The sequence below is a fragment of the Anguilla anguilla genome, chromosome 4, assembly GCF_013347855.1.
Source record: "Anguilla anguilla isolate fAngAng1 chromosome 4, fAngAng1.pri, whole genome shotgun sequence".
NCBI classification, from domain to species: domain Eukaryota; kingdom Metazoa; phylum Chordata; class Actinopteri; order Anguilliformes; family Anguillidae; genus Anguilla; species Anguilla anguilla.
Window position 1 is genome coordinate 18,514,179 of NC_049204.1, and position 14,287 is coordinate 18,528,465.

At 38.3% G+C, this 14,287-nt stretch overlaps 1 protein-coding gene across 4 annotated transcripts in view; it reads right to left on the bottom strand.

Annotated features, from left to right (window-relative positions):
• Nucleotides 1–13,155, bottom strand: part of arhgap28 (Rho GTPase activating protein 28) — a 29,177-nt gene extending 16,022 nt beyond the window's left edge. The window contains exon 1 of one of the 4 annotated variants that reach the window (XM_035415418.1): nt 12,878–13,155. In XM_035415418.1, the coding sequence (XP_035271309.1) occupies nt 12,878–13,002 (125 nt within the window). In that variant the 5' untranslated portion in view covers nt 13,003–13,155. Of the gene's footprint in view, nt 1–309; nt 352–2,132; nt 2,262–7,834; nt 7,959–12,877 lie in introns of those variants that run through there. The other 3 variants (XM_035415419.1, XM_035415421.1, XM_035415420.1) reach the window with 3 other exon arrangements.
• Between the last annotated feature and the right edge of the window lie 1,132 nt (nt 13,156–14,287).

A 14,287-nucleotide genomic window follows, 5' to 3' on the forward strand; every position in this document is an offset into this window, starting at 1 on the left:
GTGAAACTAATCAGACACTCTACTATTATGGTCCATTTGCCACATTCTAGCTCAGGTTGTGACAACAAACAGCAGGTAGAGTGAAGCAGACCATGTGTACTCATTGAGTTGCACATTGTTTAGTTCAGTGAAATTCATATTTGATCAACGCAGTATAGTTTGTACTTTGAACATTATCTCATTGTGACTAATGCAACAAATATGACTGGCGTGCAGATAATCCACGAAGCAGCCAACAATAATGGAAGCATTTACCACACCTTCAGAGTTTGAAAGAAGCTGTCCTGTGTACATTAGAGTCTCACTCACCTCTGTGCCTTAGTTCTTTTACGTCATCGTGTGAGCTGCATTCTCACTTTTAAGAACCACTTGTTTTTAGCAAGCCTTATCAGCACAGGCCAGCCTACGGTTCCAGATATGACCGCCCTTCATCATGAGATCACAGAGTGTCAAATTCTGTCACACACTTGTGTACCCACACCCACACACTCAAATACTTGTACAACAGCACCCAGCCACCTGTTCTCTTATCTTGCATCATCCACAACAGGACGGGACTTGTAAAAAACCACTACATACTCAATGACAAAACATAATTAGGCCCGATTCTTTTTATAGTCTATCCCTGACAAACTGTTAATGAATGGCAAATAAAGGTCACCCGCATCAGCCAATAAAACTAATCTACACTTTGTTTCACAGGAGAGATAAAAAGCCGATAACACAAATGAAGTAGAGAAATCAGGCTGTGAGCATACGGAGAGTGCAAGTGAGACTTCACCCCACTGAACCCTGCGCTATGCATGACATCCTCAGCATGTTTGCACAATAAGAGCACATTACTGGTTCACCGGATACATCCCGCAAGAATGTTTCCATGACCGAAGGATGCAAACTGAGGCCCGTGCAGGCGCTGAAGTGAATTTTGACAAATGTTATCTCCCTCAAATCTGCGGTTTACATTAAACTGCCTTACATTAAGCAGCTCGGAAAATTATCTAATTCACATTCGGGTCTGAACCATGCAATGTGAATGCCACCTGGCCGGTGGCATCGCATTCTGAGGTTTCAAATACTTGCGTGAACCTTCTGCGGTTGGGAGCGACCATGCGCGCATTTTGCAGCACGTTATTCTTTAACGTCCTTGATGGGACAGGAAACGACCTGCACCACCAAATGCTCTGCGGTTTATAACCGAAAGATTAAGTGCAATCAAGAGAGACGCTGAGTCTGGATCAACACGGCGGCAGGGAGGTGGCGCAGGAGGAAGACGTGCAATCTAAGAATTCAAAGGTGAAAAATCTGGTTGGCTCAGTGGAGGTATGCATAACACAGACTTATTGCATTTTGAGTCATCTCAAAAGCAGGCAAAAGAGAAAGTGCTCGTAAAGTGTACGTGAAGCTACAGTGATGTGCAGTTTGATATTAGAGGTGTTTTAGACATGGATGACCACGCCAGAGTGCTATGCACGCTCGCACACTAGTTTCCTGTGAGTCAGTAGCAGTGTCACAAATGACTGAATTAAGACAGAGCAATTCTCACTGTCCTGGGGGTACAAGTAGTAAACACAGAGGGAAATAAAGTGCAACAGCCTTCCCTGAGAGAAGAGGCTCGACTGATGTTTATACCCAGGCTATTCGACGGCATTTAAAGTGGCCCACTTAGTTTCTCAATATACATTTAAACAAGTGCAGGATAATGCAGCCAAGTACCCTTTTTATTCTGATGTTTTATTTTAAATTAAACAAGCAAGGAAATGGTATCCATAGTTAGAGTACGAAGTTAAAATCAACGTAAGTAAGTCTTTAAACAATTTGCTCATTTTAGACAAGCCTACACTAAACTAAATTCCCAAATTTACAATATCCACCAGTACCTTCACAGTGAAACAAGCAAAAAGGTTTAATAAATAGTAATCTTGCCTGTAAAAAACACCCTCACAAACTATACCTGACAAACTAAAAGGTTCTGGTATTTGCCATGTTTCCAATAGACCACACCTCTAAACCCAGTCATAAAATCATTCATTCTCAGTGCACATTAGCAACATAATTTCTGAAGTTCACTCAAGAGGCAAACAATATCAAAGCTATGGAAAACAATCAGTCAGTGGAAAGAGATAAGACTTTACCTTTTCAATCTCTCATCCAGCAGGACAAATAAGAATTTACGAGACTACGCAGACAGAAAGCCAGCCAGGTTTCCTTCAGCATGAACTAAGTTGTTAGAGTATGACGAGAAAGGAGACAAAGAGGGAGAAAGTAACAGTGGTATCTCAGGATTTCCTCCGGTGAAGCCAGGATCTCACTGGAACAAGCTCATCTCTCCTCCCACATACCTCCATCTGAGCCCACACAAGGCACGGGTCTCCAGTGTCCAGCTCTCTTCCCTCCCTCATCCTTTGCACCCCTCCCTTTCTTTTTCTCTTTCCTTCCCCCTTTCAACATATTTCCCTGCCTTTCCCCATCCCATTGTCACTGAATGGTTTTTTTCAAGCACAAATTGAAAAAAGAGACCCTCTTAAAAGCTTATCTAAACCTCGTAGGTTTCTGGCACTGTTACTAAATGGGTCTATCAGAGGAAAATGTACACAAAATTACTGGAAAAATCAATAAGGTTGGGATTGCCATTATAACCATTTATTTGGCAGATACCTCTTTACAAATGGAAGCTGCAGAAGACAGAAATTGCACAGAATATAAAATACATAAATACACATTACCACCAAACATGAGCAAGGACATCAGATTATGAACATTGCTAGCACTATTTCAATGTCATGGTGTGTGCCTTATAATTGTCAACACCTCAATGTAGAGCCAATGTTTACCTCCATTAAACAAATCTGAATTTGAAGACAGAAAGTACAGCAAGTAGACTATGTGCAACCACAAGTGAAGTTTGATTTCAGCCCACCAGTGTTCTTGCAGATTCTTGCACACAGACAAGAGCATGCAAAATAATACTGAAAAACCATCTGGACCAGCCATTCTTACATGTTACACATACAGGTTCTTTTTTGTCAAATCTGCAAACCTATCAGGTCATTGAAAGAACAAAAAAAGCATGTGTACCAACTTTTCAACTCACCAGATAGAAACAATCAAATGCTTTTATACGATTTGGGGGAGAGCCAGTCAAAGGGCTTATTGCTAAATTCAATGCATGACCCCCCCAAGGCAGTATGAAGGTCAGTGAAGAATAAGACTCAAGTGGAAACATGTGGCACTGGGAAGGATTCCCAAAAAGCCCCTGAATGGGGTGAGATCTGAACCCCAAGGCCTGAATCGAGGGACCCCCAAACATGGCCTAATTTTTGAAAGAATGTAAATACCAGAATTATGGTGCGATATCGATATTGCAAGAAAAGTAGCTCAATGCAACTGATTAAATGGCTGTCTCTCCATAAAGCAATTAAAAATTAATGAAATGAAATGCACACAATTACCAGTCTCAATCATGGATGAAAAATACCCGAACAAGTATTAAATTTAAAAACATCTTGAGACTGTCTGCTACATCAGACAGTGACCACGAACAATTACGATTATTGAATAACTGAACAAAAGCATTATCAACAAAGGGCAAAATGCCATGGATTCATTTCTGGTCCTGTTAAAGATCAAATCTAACATTTTCAAGATACAAATATATTACGTTATATGAAGAAGTACATATTTTATCATTGCTTAATAAATATTTTGGCAATCTGTCAAGCAGGATTTAGGTTGACCATCTGAGTCAATACATTACTCTAGACTGCATTTTAAAACTTCGAGAAATTATCCTTCCATCTGAAGGAAATTAGTGATGCTATATACCACACCAATGCTGTATGTTCTTCAATGTCAAAAGTATCTGCAATTATCCATATTGTACATTAGACCTCCAAATCATGTCATGGAGAAATTACCAACAGAGCCAATATTAACAAGACTACAAATCCCAGAGGAGATGACTCAGACCATGCACCTGCCCTTAGCATATGTTCATCCACTTGCTATTGAAGGAGCCCCACAGCCCTTCCCATGTGCCCAGAATCCAGCAACTGGCTGGCTCTATATTTAGTCTGCAGTCATCTCCAACTATCCATAAATCTGTGTTAGGGCCCTGAAGGATGACAACTACTAGAAGCCTTTTCACCATAGTGCCTTCTCTTTCTTAAAATCCTTTAAAGGAGAGCAGCGTGATAACTGATAAGTAGCTTGTCTGCAGTACGTAGACAATCTACAGGGTATCCCAAAAAACAGATCAATACCACAAACCAAAGTATGGCCGGAAATCTGTCTATGGATTGAGCTTGTACAGTATGGCAAAAGAGCATAGTGCACAGAGTAAAGTGGTGGACTCCACCCAAGGAAAGCAGAGAGGTTTTGATGGATTTTTTAGCAAAAAGGTCAGCTCACCTCACCTCAGTTCCCTCAAAGAATTAGGCAATACTTTTAACCTTCAATTTAGTCTTGACTTTTGACTTCATCTTTTACCATTTGCTGTAAAATGTCAGCAATCAGGCCATATATCTTAACACTGAATCTAGACTTGCTTAGTCAAATTTCCTTTGTATTCCTTGCTTATCAGCCTGGGTTTGTAAACGTCTTTTCTGCAAGACGCACAGTATAATTTAACTGTCTGCATAGCTTTTAAATGGGTGGGTAACGGTATAATGTAGTCCAATAGCGGCTTCCTCGCAACAAGGAACACAAGAGAGACGCTGAACATGACACGGCTGAATGCATTTAATTAATTTCATCAATTCTTATTTTATATAGGCTATAGTTATTCTAAAATCCAGTCAATAAATGCAATTCAAGTCCCATGTCATGGTATTCATGTTATGGTATGAAAAGAACACTCTAAAGTGATGTCATAAAAGAGGAATCTGCACAGGTTCCAGCTGGATGGTTGAACAGAACACCCCGAAAAACAGGAATCTTAAATCATCTTTGGCACATTGCCAAAATTATACACTATAACTTAAGTAAAATTTATTTTCCTCTCTATTGGGTATGCATGTCCAAAAAATGGTGCTCTTATTTTGAGTGCATAGCATACAAGTCTTCCAAAATATGCCAAGCACTTTTGGATTCATGGTTAAACTTGAAATGTTATACCCACAGATGAAATACAGAGAGAAGCACCAGGTCCTCTTACCACAAGTGGCCTACAATAAGCAGAAGATGATAAACCAAAATACCATTCCACTCAAGTCTCACTCCTTTCATAGTGCATGTACTTACAACGCGATATCTATTATTTAGTGATCAGGCTGAGAGGGAAAATTGTGGTTGTTCTCATATAAATCACCTAACTTATGTAATATCATCTCATTAAGTTGTTATTGTAAGACACTGCGAGCAATTTTATTTGGCTGACATGCAAATTCAGAAGTAAAACAGAGTTCCTTCTATGTACCGAAATGCTCCGCTGTTCATTTGGCAGAATGAATCCAATTCAATACAAATACCCATTTTAGCCAAGCCAAGGGTTTTCACACACTGGTGAGCCAGATTTCCACACTTCAATCAAATCACAATTCATGAAACAAGCACAACAATGTGTACAATAAACATTCAGGGAATAAAATTAAATTACATTCCTCCCTAAAGTGGAGGTTTTGAGACCCTGAAGCCATTGCTGTGATAAAGAACTAAATTACATTTTCTGACATTATACAATGGCCATATGGGTGAGAAGAAAACTCAACAGAATCCTTTTAACTCATGACTGGACCTGCAACACTTCATTAAACATTCGGTTCACAGTCCAGTAGGTTGTGGTGACTACAGTATAATGTTAGGACAGTTTCAAACACAAATTTTATAAACTTGCGCACAGATCAAGGGGGGTTAGTGAAATAGTAGTCATCCAACCAAGAACTGTGAGCATGATTAAGACCTTCTATCACACATACCATGAAACAGGTACAATGTAAAAGTAAAATTTGTTTAAGCAATAAAGAAGTCAATGAATGGTCAACAGTGCAGTTAGACATGGATGCTCCATGTTTCCATAGATTCCACAAACCATTACTGCATCAGTTCTTTACAAAAGTGTCTTATGTTTGAATTTAATAGTACTGAAACTGTGGCTCAATTACCTAAGTGTCTTAAAATGAAAGACATGTTTAAAAAACTGAATGCCAGATGGAAGTAGCTTTCTGTTTACCCTAATGGATTTGAATAATGAATAAGAGCTAAGCACACAGTTCTGCAGGTATCCGTCAGGACATGATTTACTTTAGCTTTTACACAGGCAATTCCCTTGAAAACATACCTCGAACATTCACAAACACTGATCATTGTTTATCAAATACATCAGACAGCATGAGCCTCACAAAGAACTCTTTCATAGTGCTATAAATGCAGAGGAAAACATGTTCACACGAACATTCCTCCCTATTTGAAAAGGTCATGTTTTTCCACAGTTGACATGATTTTGTGATCAGAGTGAGAAGCTGATTACACGCAAAACAGCATAGAAATCGATAAGAACATCAAATGAGGCTTCAGCTTGTCTATTTTCTTTTCTTTCTTTTTTATCTACACCATTTAGCTTCCACAACTAACCAATGGTGACATCAGAATTAACAAGCTGATTTGGGAAAGGCTAATGCCATGCGTCTGTACCAAAAGAGAAGCATCGAAGATAACCAAGCACAGGTTACATTCATTCCAAACCACTTGCAGAGAAATGCACTCTCAGCCCATTGCCTTCTATTGTCAATTCAATTGTGAAAATTTCCCATTCAAATGCCTGATTTTCTCCACTGCCCTCTTCTGCCAGGCTATGCAAAGCAGCCAGAGAGGCAGGCTCACTGAACCGAAACCAGGGTGAAACTACAATCGTGCAGGCCTATTCCATGCTTGAGGTCCTTCGTAGGAAAAACATTCCACTTCACAGTATGAAATGCATATGAACAAGCTATGCAACCTTCCCCATGTTACAATCACTCTTAAAGACGTAGTACAGCCTACAGTAGCCTTTCAGGTGATGTGAGCTCAGAAATAGGCTAGATGTTAAACATGAAGATGTTAATGTAGGCTAATGCCTGAATCCCACCTGATTTGACGAAAGACGGAGCAAAACATAATCATCATTATTCGGTATATGATTTTTAAAATTATTTTGCTTAATTTGTTTGCTTATTTTATTACAGTTCATTACACTTTTTAAAGAAATTTAAAGACACAGCACTCTGGTGGTCAAAATAAAAGTAAGCTGCTGTCATGTCCAGTAATTTATTAAACAAAATTATGCATACTAGACCATTTAATCGTATTCAAGGTTATACAAGAGTGCTTTATCATTCATTCCATCACAATAAGATAAATCAACATCATGAAAAGAACTAGCCTACTTCAAATGTTAACCTTTGTAAAACAAATATCAGCCAGTCTCCTGTTAACATTCAAGCTTCCCTGTAACTCAAACTCCTTTAATGCTTTCACTTTTACACTGCATATGTAAAAACACATAAGCAAGTCTTCCTTTTCTCAAAATACATGTCTTTTCATTTTTTGTTTTAATTTTAACTACATACTAAAGTTTAATATATACAAACCAAAATACACACAAAATATAAAACTTTTCTGTTTAACAACAAGAAACATGGAAAGTCAAAAGCATTTTCCTTTCATCAAATGCTTGTCCTTTTTTAAGCAAAGATATGTGTGCTGTGTATTTTTAAAGTACTACTGGCACATGAAAGGAACACCAATTTTGCGAACACACATATCATTTGCGAAAACATGTCATCAACTGCGTTCCTGCTTTCAGATTCTACCTTAGTCAGTGTAATACACAGGTATAAGAGACAAGTGGGATTTTTTTTACCTGTGCATGCTTGCTGCCCTTCAGTCCTGGTAAGACTCCTCAAAAAGTGAGAGAAATATATGCGGTTTGGGCGAGAAGCGTAAAGCGATACACTTAGCCCGACCATACCCTCTCCTATCCTGTTGACAGTGAGCCGGAATCTCGACAAGCAGCATTTCCAAAAGTCATACCAGGAAGTTCTTTTCCCCATTCTTTTAGTAATGAAGTCATAGTTCTATTTTTAGCTCTGCCACTCAACTCCACAATTTGTCAAACATTTTCTAAAGTTAATCATTCCCCTAATTTTTTCACAGGCTCGGTTCCAGATTTACTGATCTAATCTTAAAACCACACACTGGGGAGGGGGTCATAAATCAGCCATTCCTCAGTTTTAATTAATGTGTTTTTGCGTGTCTTCACAACTCTGTGTGTATCTGAACCTCTTGCCAAAAAGAGAATCTGCTCTCATTGTTGGCTTTAAAATCAACATAATGTGTACCTTACAAAAGGGATTACCCATACATTGAGACTGACCTCAGATATGTAAGGATTATACTGTACTATATTGTCCTCTTCATAACGTGGAATAGAACTGGAATGTTATGCAATGCACTGCAAACTTTGGACTGAAATGTGCTACAATTGTCTAATACTGCACTGAGCTCAGTCAGTGTGCATACTGCCCTTTCATAAATATAATTTGAATGGTAAAAAGGAGCTATGCAGTGTCTGCAGTAGTGTGGACTACTGAAACTCCCTGTTGGCTGGGCTTGGCCCACTTCTCATCGTGTGCTACCAGACTACCTCAACACATTTAGAGCACAGCTGCCCACTGGCCTTCACCCTCACAAAGTGTGCCCATGCCTCCCCTCTCCCTTTCTCAGACTCCTGGTGCTCTTGTAATTCAGTCTATAAAAACTGTCAGCAAAGTTTATAAAAACAAGCAGCACAAGAGCTCGAGATGCACAAACTTATGATCAAATCATAAGTGCCATAAGTGAATTTCTAATGGGCAGACGTTTGGACCGTGGAAACCGTAGCCAGTTTTAAATCTAAACTTAAAACTCATCCTTTAAAATCTCTCTTTTATTAAGCTTTAGCCAGATGTATTTTTCTAAATTACTTATTTTAAACCACAATAAATTGTTTTTTCTTTTACTATATTCATATGCACACATGGGTATTTCTCTACCTGTGTGTACATATCAATCTGTTAAGCACTTTGTGCAATGACTTGACTTGACTTCTGTCTGCCTGCCTGTACATAAACAAGTTTATCAGGAGATTTTGGAGCAAATCTATAGGTATGATATTGATAAGAGAGTTATTGTAATTATTACTACATGAGTTTTTTTGCAATCCATGATTCAAGCTGCTGTTATAAAAGGGAACTACACCCTAAAATGTGCCAAACACAAATATGCCAATCATTATTCATTCATGTCCATCACATGCCCTGGCAACATTCCGCTGAAGTGACACATTTTGCATCACCAGGAGAGCCACACCCACTCTCAATGCAGTAATGATGCATAGTTAAGTCAAAGGAGTGTACTTCAGATACAGGATATGACAGGCAAGATATGTAGACAACCATAACTCCAAATATTATCATTTGTTATCATATATTATAACTTTCCATTATAGGAGGAATAAATAAAAATGCAATTAAATCCTGAAGTTCTCATTTAAACGCTACGTTGCTTAGGCAACTTTCATTGGAATGGAAGGAGTTATCAAAATCTACACCAGGTTTTTGGAAGAATTCAGGAGATCAGTGCTTTTTCTATCTCTGAGAAAATGGGCAATCGTGAATCATTCCATGATAGCATGGTTCATCTGTTACATGCTGTGAGCACTGAGCCTGGCTAACCAAAAACAAAGGTACTGTTTATGTGAGGAAGTTGAAACAGGATGCAATTGTGTCCCTTATCACTCTATGCTGTACAATACCTGTGGCAGAAGATCGCTACGCACCACCTTTGTTGCGCACAACTTGGCAACAGATGAATTTAAAAATTGTGGCTGAAAGCGTGTTTACACACCAGTCTGTATGTGTACTCATTAAAAATAATGAAATCAAAACTGGACATAGCAGGGTGACAAAATTTCACCAACAAGCTCTTTATATCAAAAGATGTAGATAAAAACAATCATTTACATGCAAATACTCTGCTGGCACAGGAGATGGCAGAGATAGAGCTAAAGAAAAAAATGATCAACTTTCACGCATTAAAACTGGAGTATATCCACAGTTCTGGGACATGCTTTTGTATAGAACAAAGCTCAGCTGAAGGGCCCTTTGAAAGTAATTCAGCCAGTGACCCTAATGCATCAGCCCACGTGCCATCATGCCATTCCAGCCATTTCAGTGCCTGTGACATTTTACAGTAGTACTGTTTCAGTGCTCATTACATTTTACAGTAGTACTGTTTCAGTGCTCATTACATTTTACAGTAGTACTGTTTCAGTGCTCATTACATTTCACAGTAGTGCTGTTTCAGTGTCTAGAGGAAAAAATAACTAACTTTCAACTAATTGGGAGATGTTAGAGCAAAGAAATAATGCTATAAAACCAAGACTCATAATGGTAGGGCATACCAATAAGTCACCTTTTGGGGGGGGGGGTCTGCTGGAGCACTCATTCACTCATGCCACATACCTAAGGGCAATATTTCCACTTTATTTAACCTGACCTGCAAGTCTTAGGACTGTGGGAGGAAACCGGAGTACCGGGACGACCATGCAAACTTCAGGGATTCGAACCAAGGACCTTCTTGCTGGTCAGCAGTGTTACCCACTGCACCACCTTGCCGCACTTGTAAAAAGCCATGAAGATACTATGCAAGGCTAGTAATTTGTCTTCCAATGGCACCAAGCAGCTGAGGGCAAGTAAACATTAATTTAACTAATATGCTGCTATGAGCATGCTTTTGTAGATTGATTTAAAAAAAAACTCATGCAGAACGGCTGCAATTGTACTGAAATGTGCTTCAGTCCTTATATGCTTCGTTAAATCAAGCACATTCCTGCAATTATCAGTAAAATAGCTTACTGATGTAATCCCTGATGCAAATGTTTGTGCAAACAACTGCATCCTGAGCCAACTGTAATTGAGGAATTACGTGTAGTGTTTGTAGGAAATATGAAGAACAGCACTAGGACTCGCCCGTATGAATCGCATTGCCTCTGACAAAAAGAGAACAAGCTAATAGGAGGGGCAAAAGTGTAGTGTGCCCTGTGTTTTTTTAACCTTGATGGTATAGTCAAAACTTCCAGACCACATATTATCAGTGTGGATGGCCATTTTTAACCATGAAGGTCATTTATTGATTTGAATTGTATTGTATGTTAGTTGTTGTTTTTTTTAAATCACCCATTCTACGCAAGAAAGCATAAGCTCCACATCACATAAAGGTTTCAGCAAAATAACAGCTGTATGTGACCTATCACCAGTCCCATATACTATATAATCCTGACAAGCTAAACATGTCTCTCTGTCTCTGTTGCAATGTAAATATTTAAAGATTTGATGGCTAGTTCTTCGCTAATTTCTCAAGAACCTCACAAGAAGCTATTCACAACATTAAATTTCTGGGTACATTCACAAACCCTTGGTTTTGGACCATGGTACAGCTCACTGTAGTTTTTTTTTCTTTTACTGTGTTTTTTGTCTAATTTTAATATTAGCCAGGCGACTAAAGCCACTATAAGTGAAATGTAAGTCTGTGACCATGCTTTTGTTGCATGATGAGATTAACACAACAGCAAGTACCTCTCATTCTATTTAAATTAATGTTGCTTCATGTTTAAAAGCCTTAGTACAAAAAAAAAAAAAAACACAGAAAGGCTAGCAAGCCTTGTTAGCCAAGTTCAGCCAGCCTTTAGTCAGTATTGTCCCATCCGTTGAAAAATAGGTATGAAAGTGGGGTGAAATTTTCTTTGAAGAGAATAGCATAAAACCAAATAATTACTTTAAAAGTAAATCCACATCTCAAGACCGGTACCTCTTTTGCATTATATATGCTTAATTCCATAGTAAGTTTGCATCATAGGCCTTGGATTTGTGGCTCAATGACTTTCTGATACTGGGGTCCTTATTGTATTGCACACAGTCTAAGCTTTGTTGGACAAAATAGCTGTATCGACTTCTGAAGTCTTGCCATCATGACATGACATTGGACTGGGAAAGTTTTGAACCCTGCATATACATTTATCAGTTTCTAAACTAAAGTTTTCAACAGCTAAAATCTACTATAGACAATGAAAAGGCTATCCTTGATATTGTATGAATATAGTCAAATCAGATGTTTTAGAAACCGAAAATGTTTTTGCAAACATGTGACTACACAGGTTTATCACCAATTGGAAATCATTTTGTGAATATCACACACATTCTGGACTGTAGGCCAGACAACCAGCTATAGTGTGCTCCTTTACAACCTGTGGCATTCTGGTAGAGAAGCCTTGGAGACTGATGAGTGTGTGCAAGGTAAAAATTAAAAACAGACTAGACAGAGATTTATCTGTCTCAGCTGCTTCAAACGAACGCACACCGACAGGCCCGACATCCTGTTTAGGTAAACGGCAAAGCTGCTGTGGAAGAATTATCCACCCGTCATTAAAAAGTAATCACTATACTTACACAAATGGCATGAAAATTGGTAGTTTTTGCAAACATAACCAGTCTTTACTACAGAGGAATATTTGAATAAGACGGATTGCCAACATAAATAATTCAATTACTAGTAGTCCAGTTAGTTACCATTAACTAGAATATACTTGCTTTACAATGTATTAATCCAAATCCAGATTTAACTGCAGATATTTAATTGCAGTACACATCTGAATCTAAGTGGTGTTATAGTTTGTTCAAGCCTCGTCATGAAAACTACCGGAAAATATGAATGGTTTTGCATTTGGTATAGGTAAAGGGTGAATTTAATTTTCATGACAAAACATCGTATATTAATTACACAAGCGTGGTAAATGTTTGCAAACATCTGCTCTTCACACTTTTGTCTTTTGAGCTACATGGCTGAAAGCGTTTGGCGTCTCACTTACCTATTTAAAGTAGAGTGTACGGGAAAGAGAGGTTGTGCAAAACCGTCCTCCACCAACTGTATCCTTGGCGGAGAATACGAATGATAAGCTGTCAATATAACGCTGCCGGAATCTTTCATTTCCATTATTAAAACTCAAAGCGTCTGCACCGAAGTAGTAATAAAAGCACGCATTCACTTCACCCCTGTACACAAGGGTCTCATTCCTAAGAGTAAATAAATAACGCGAAGCACCGGCCCTTTCGCATCGGGTCCGACGTGTAACACGACACCACACTGACGAGCAACTATGCCTACCAGCCTATCAGGATTCCTCATTATTTGCATAAAGTTCGCACCTCTTCTTACCGACAACAAAATGCGGCGTTATAATAATAGAACTTAGTGAGCCTTTAACTGGAAAAAATGAAACTTCCTTATATACTGTAATAGGAAATCTCACGAAACTTTAATACATTAGCTTTCGTTTAATCACAACCCTGTATCCTCACCGATGATGACTTCGACTGGTCATTAGTTAGTTCTGCTAATTCCTTCAAATTTAACATACTTTTTCTGATAAAACTTTAATATTTGGCATGCAGTGAAAGGTCACTGAATACCGATTTTGCAACTCCAAAGGTGAATCCAAATGTTCTTGACATTGCAATTGTTCTCAGGGATGTTTCTAGGAAAGAAGCCCAGTTAGCAGATATAAATATGATTATTTTTATTTTAATATTGAATTATTTATGTGTAGATTATCATACAATTGTATTAATCGCTGTTATTCATGGTATTAAGCCACATTTAGTCAATACGCATTTTGATAAATATAGCTAAATGTTCAATAAAACCGTTACCAACTGGAAGTTTAATCAGACATATTTTTAAGCCCTATATGCTGGTAAACATTTAAATTAAATTGCCTGTTATAATAGGTAATCACATAAATTATTAAGGAATATAAACCATATGGAGATACTCTGCAATGCTGTTATATTTCACATTGGAAATGGAAATTAATTAGAAGATATTATCAGTGGTTCTAAAAGTAGTAAAGTGATTTCTCTGGAAAGGAAAGAATGTATTTCTCATGCCTTATTCACCCAGGATGATAGTCTTTTTTATCCAAAGGATGGAGCAACCATCTTAGATAGCAAAGGCCACACAATTCTAGAAACTACCCCTGTTTGACTAACTTCTGGAAATACTGTGGTGTTCTCATTAGGGAATTGGGCATATAACCTGGAGACTGCTGAGAGGTACAAATTCTGACAGGCACAATAAATATCCAGGAGTATAACTGAAGTTAAAATGCTGGTTTAGTACTGTAAATCATCCAGATTAGGGTGTTGCTGAACAGGATACTATGACATGAACTGGGTAAAGAGAATGTATCTCTACTGGCTTTGACCTACATAGATATGTA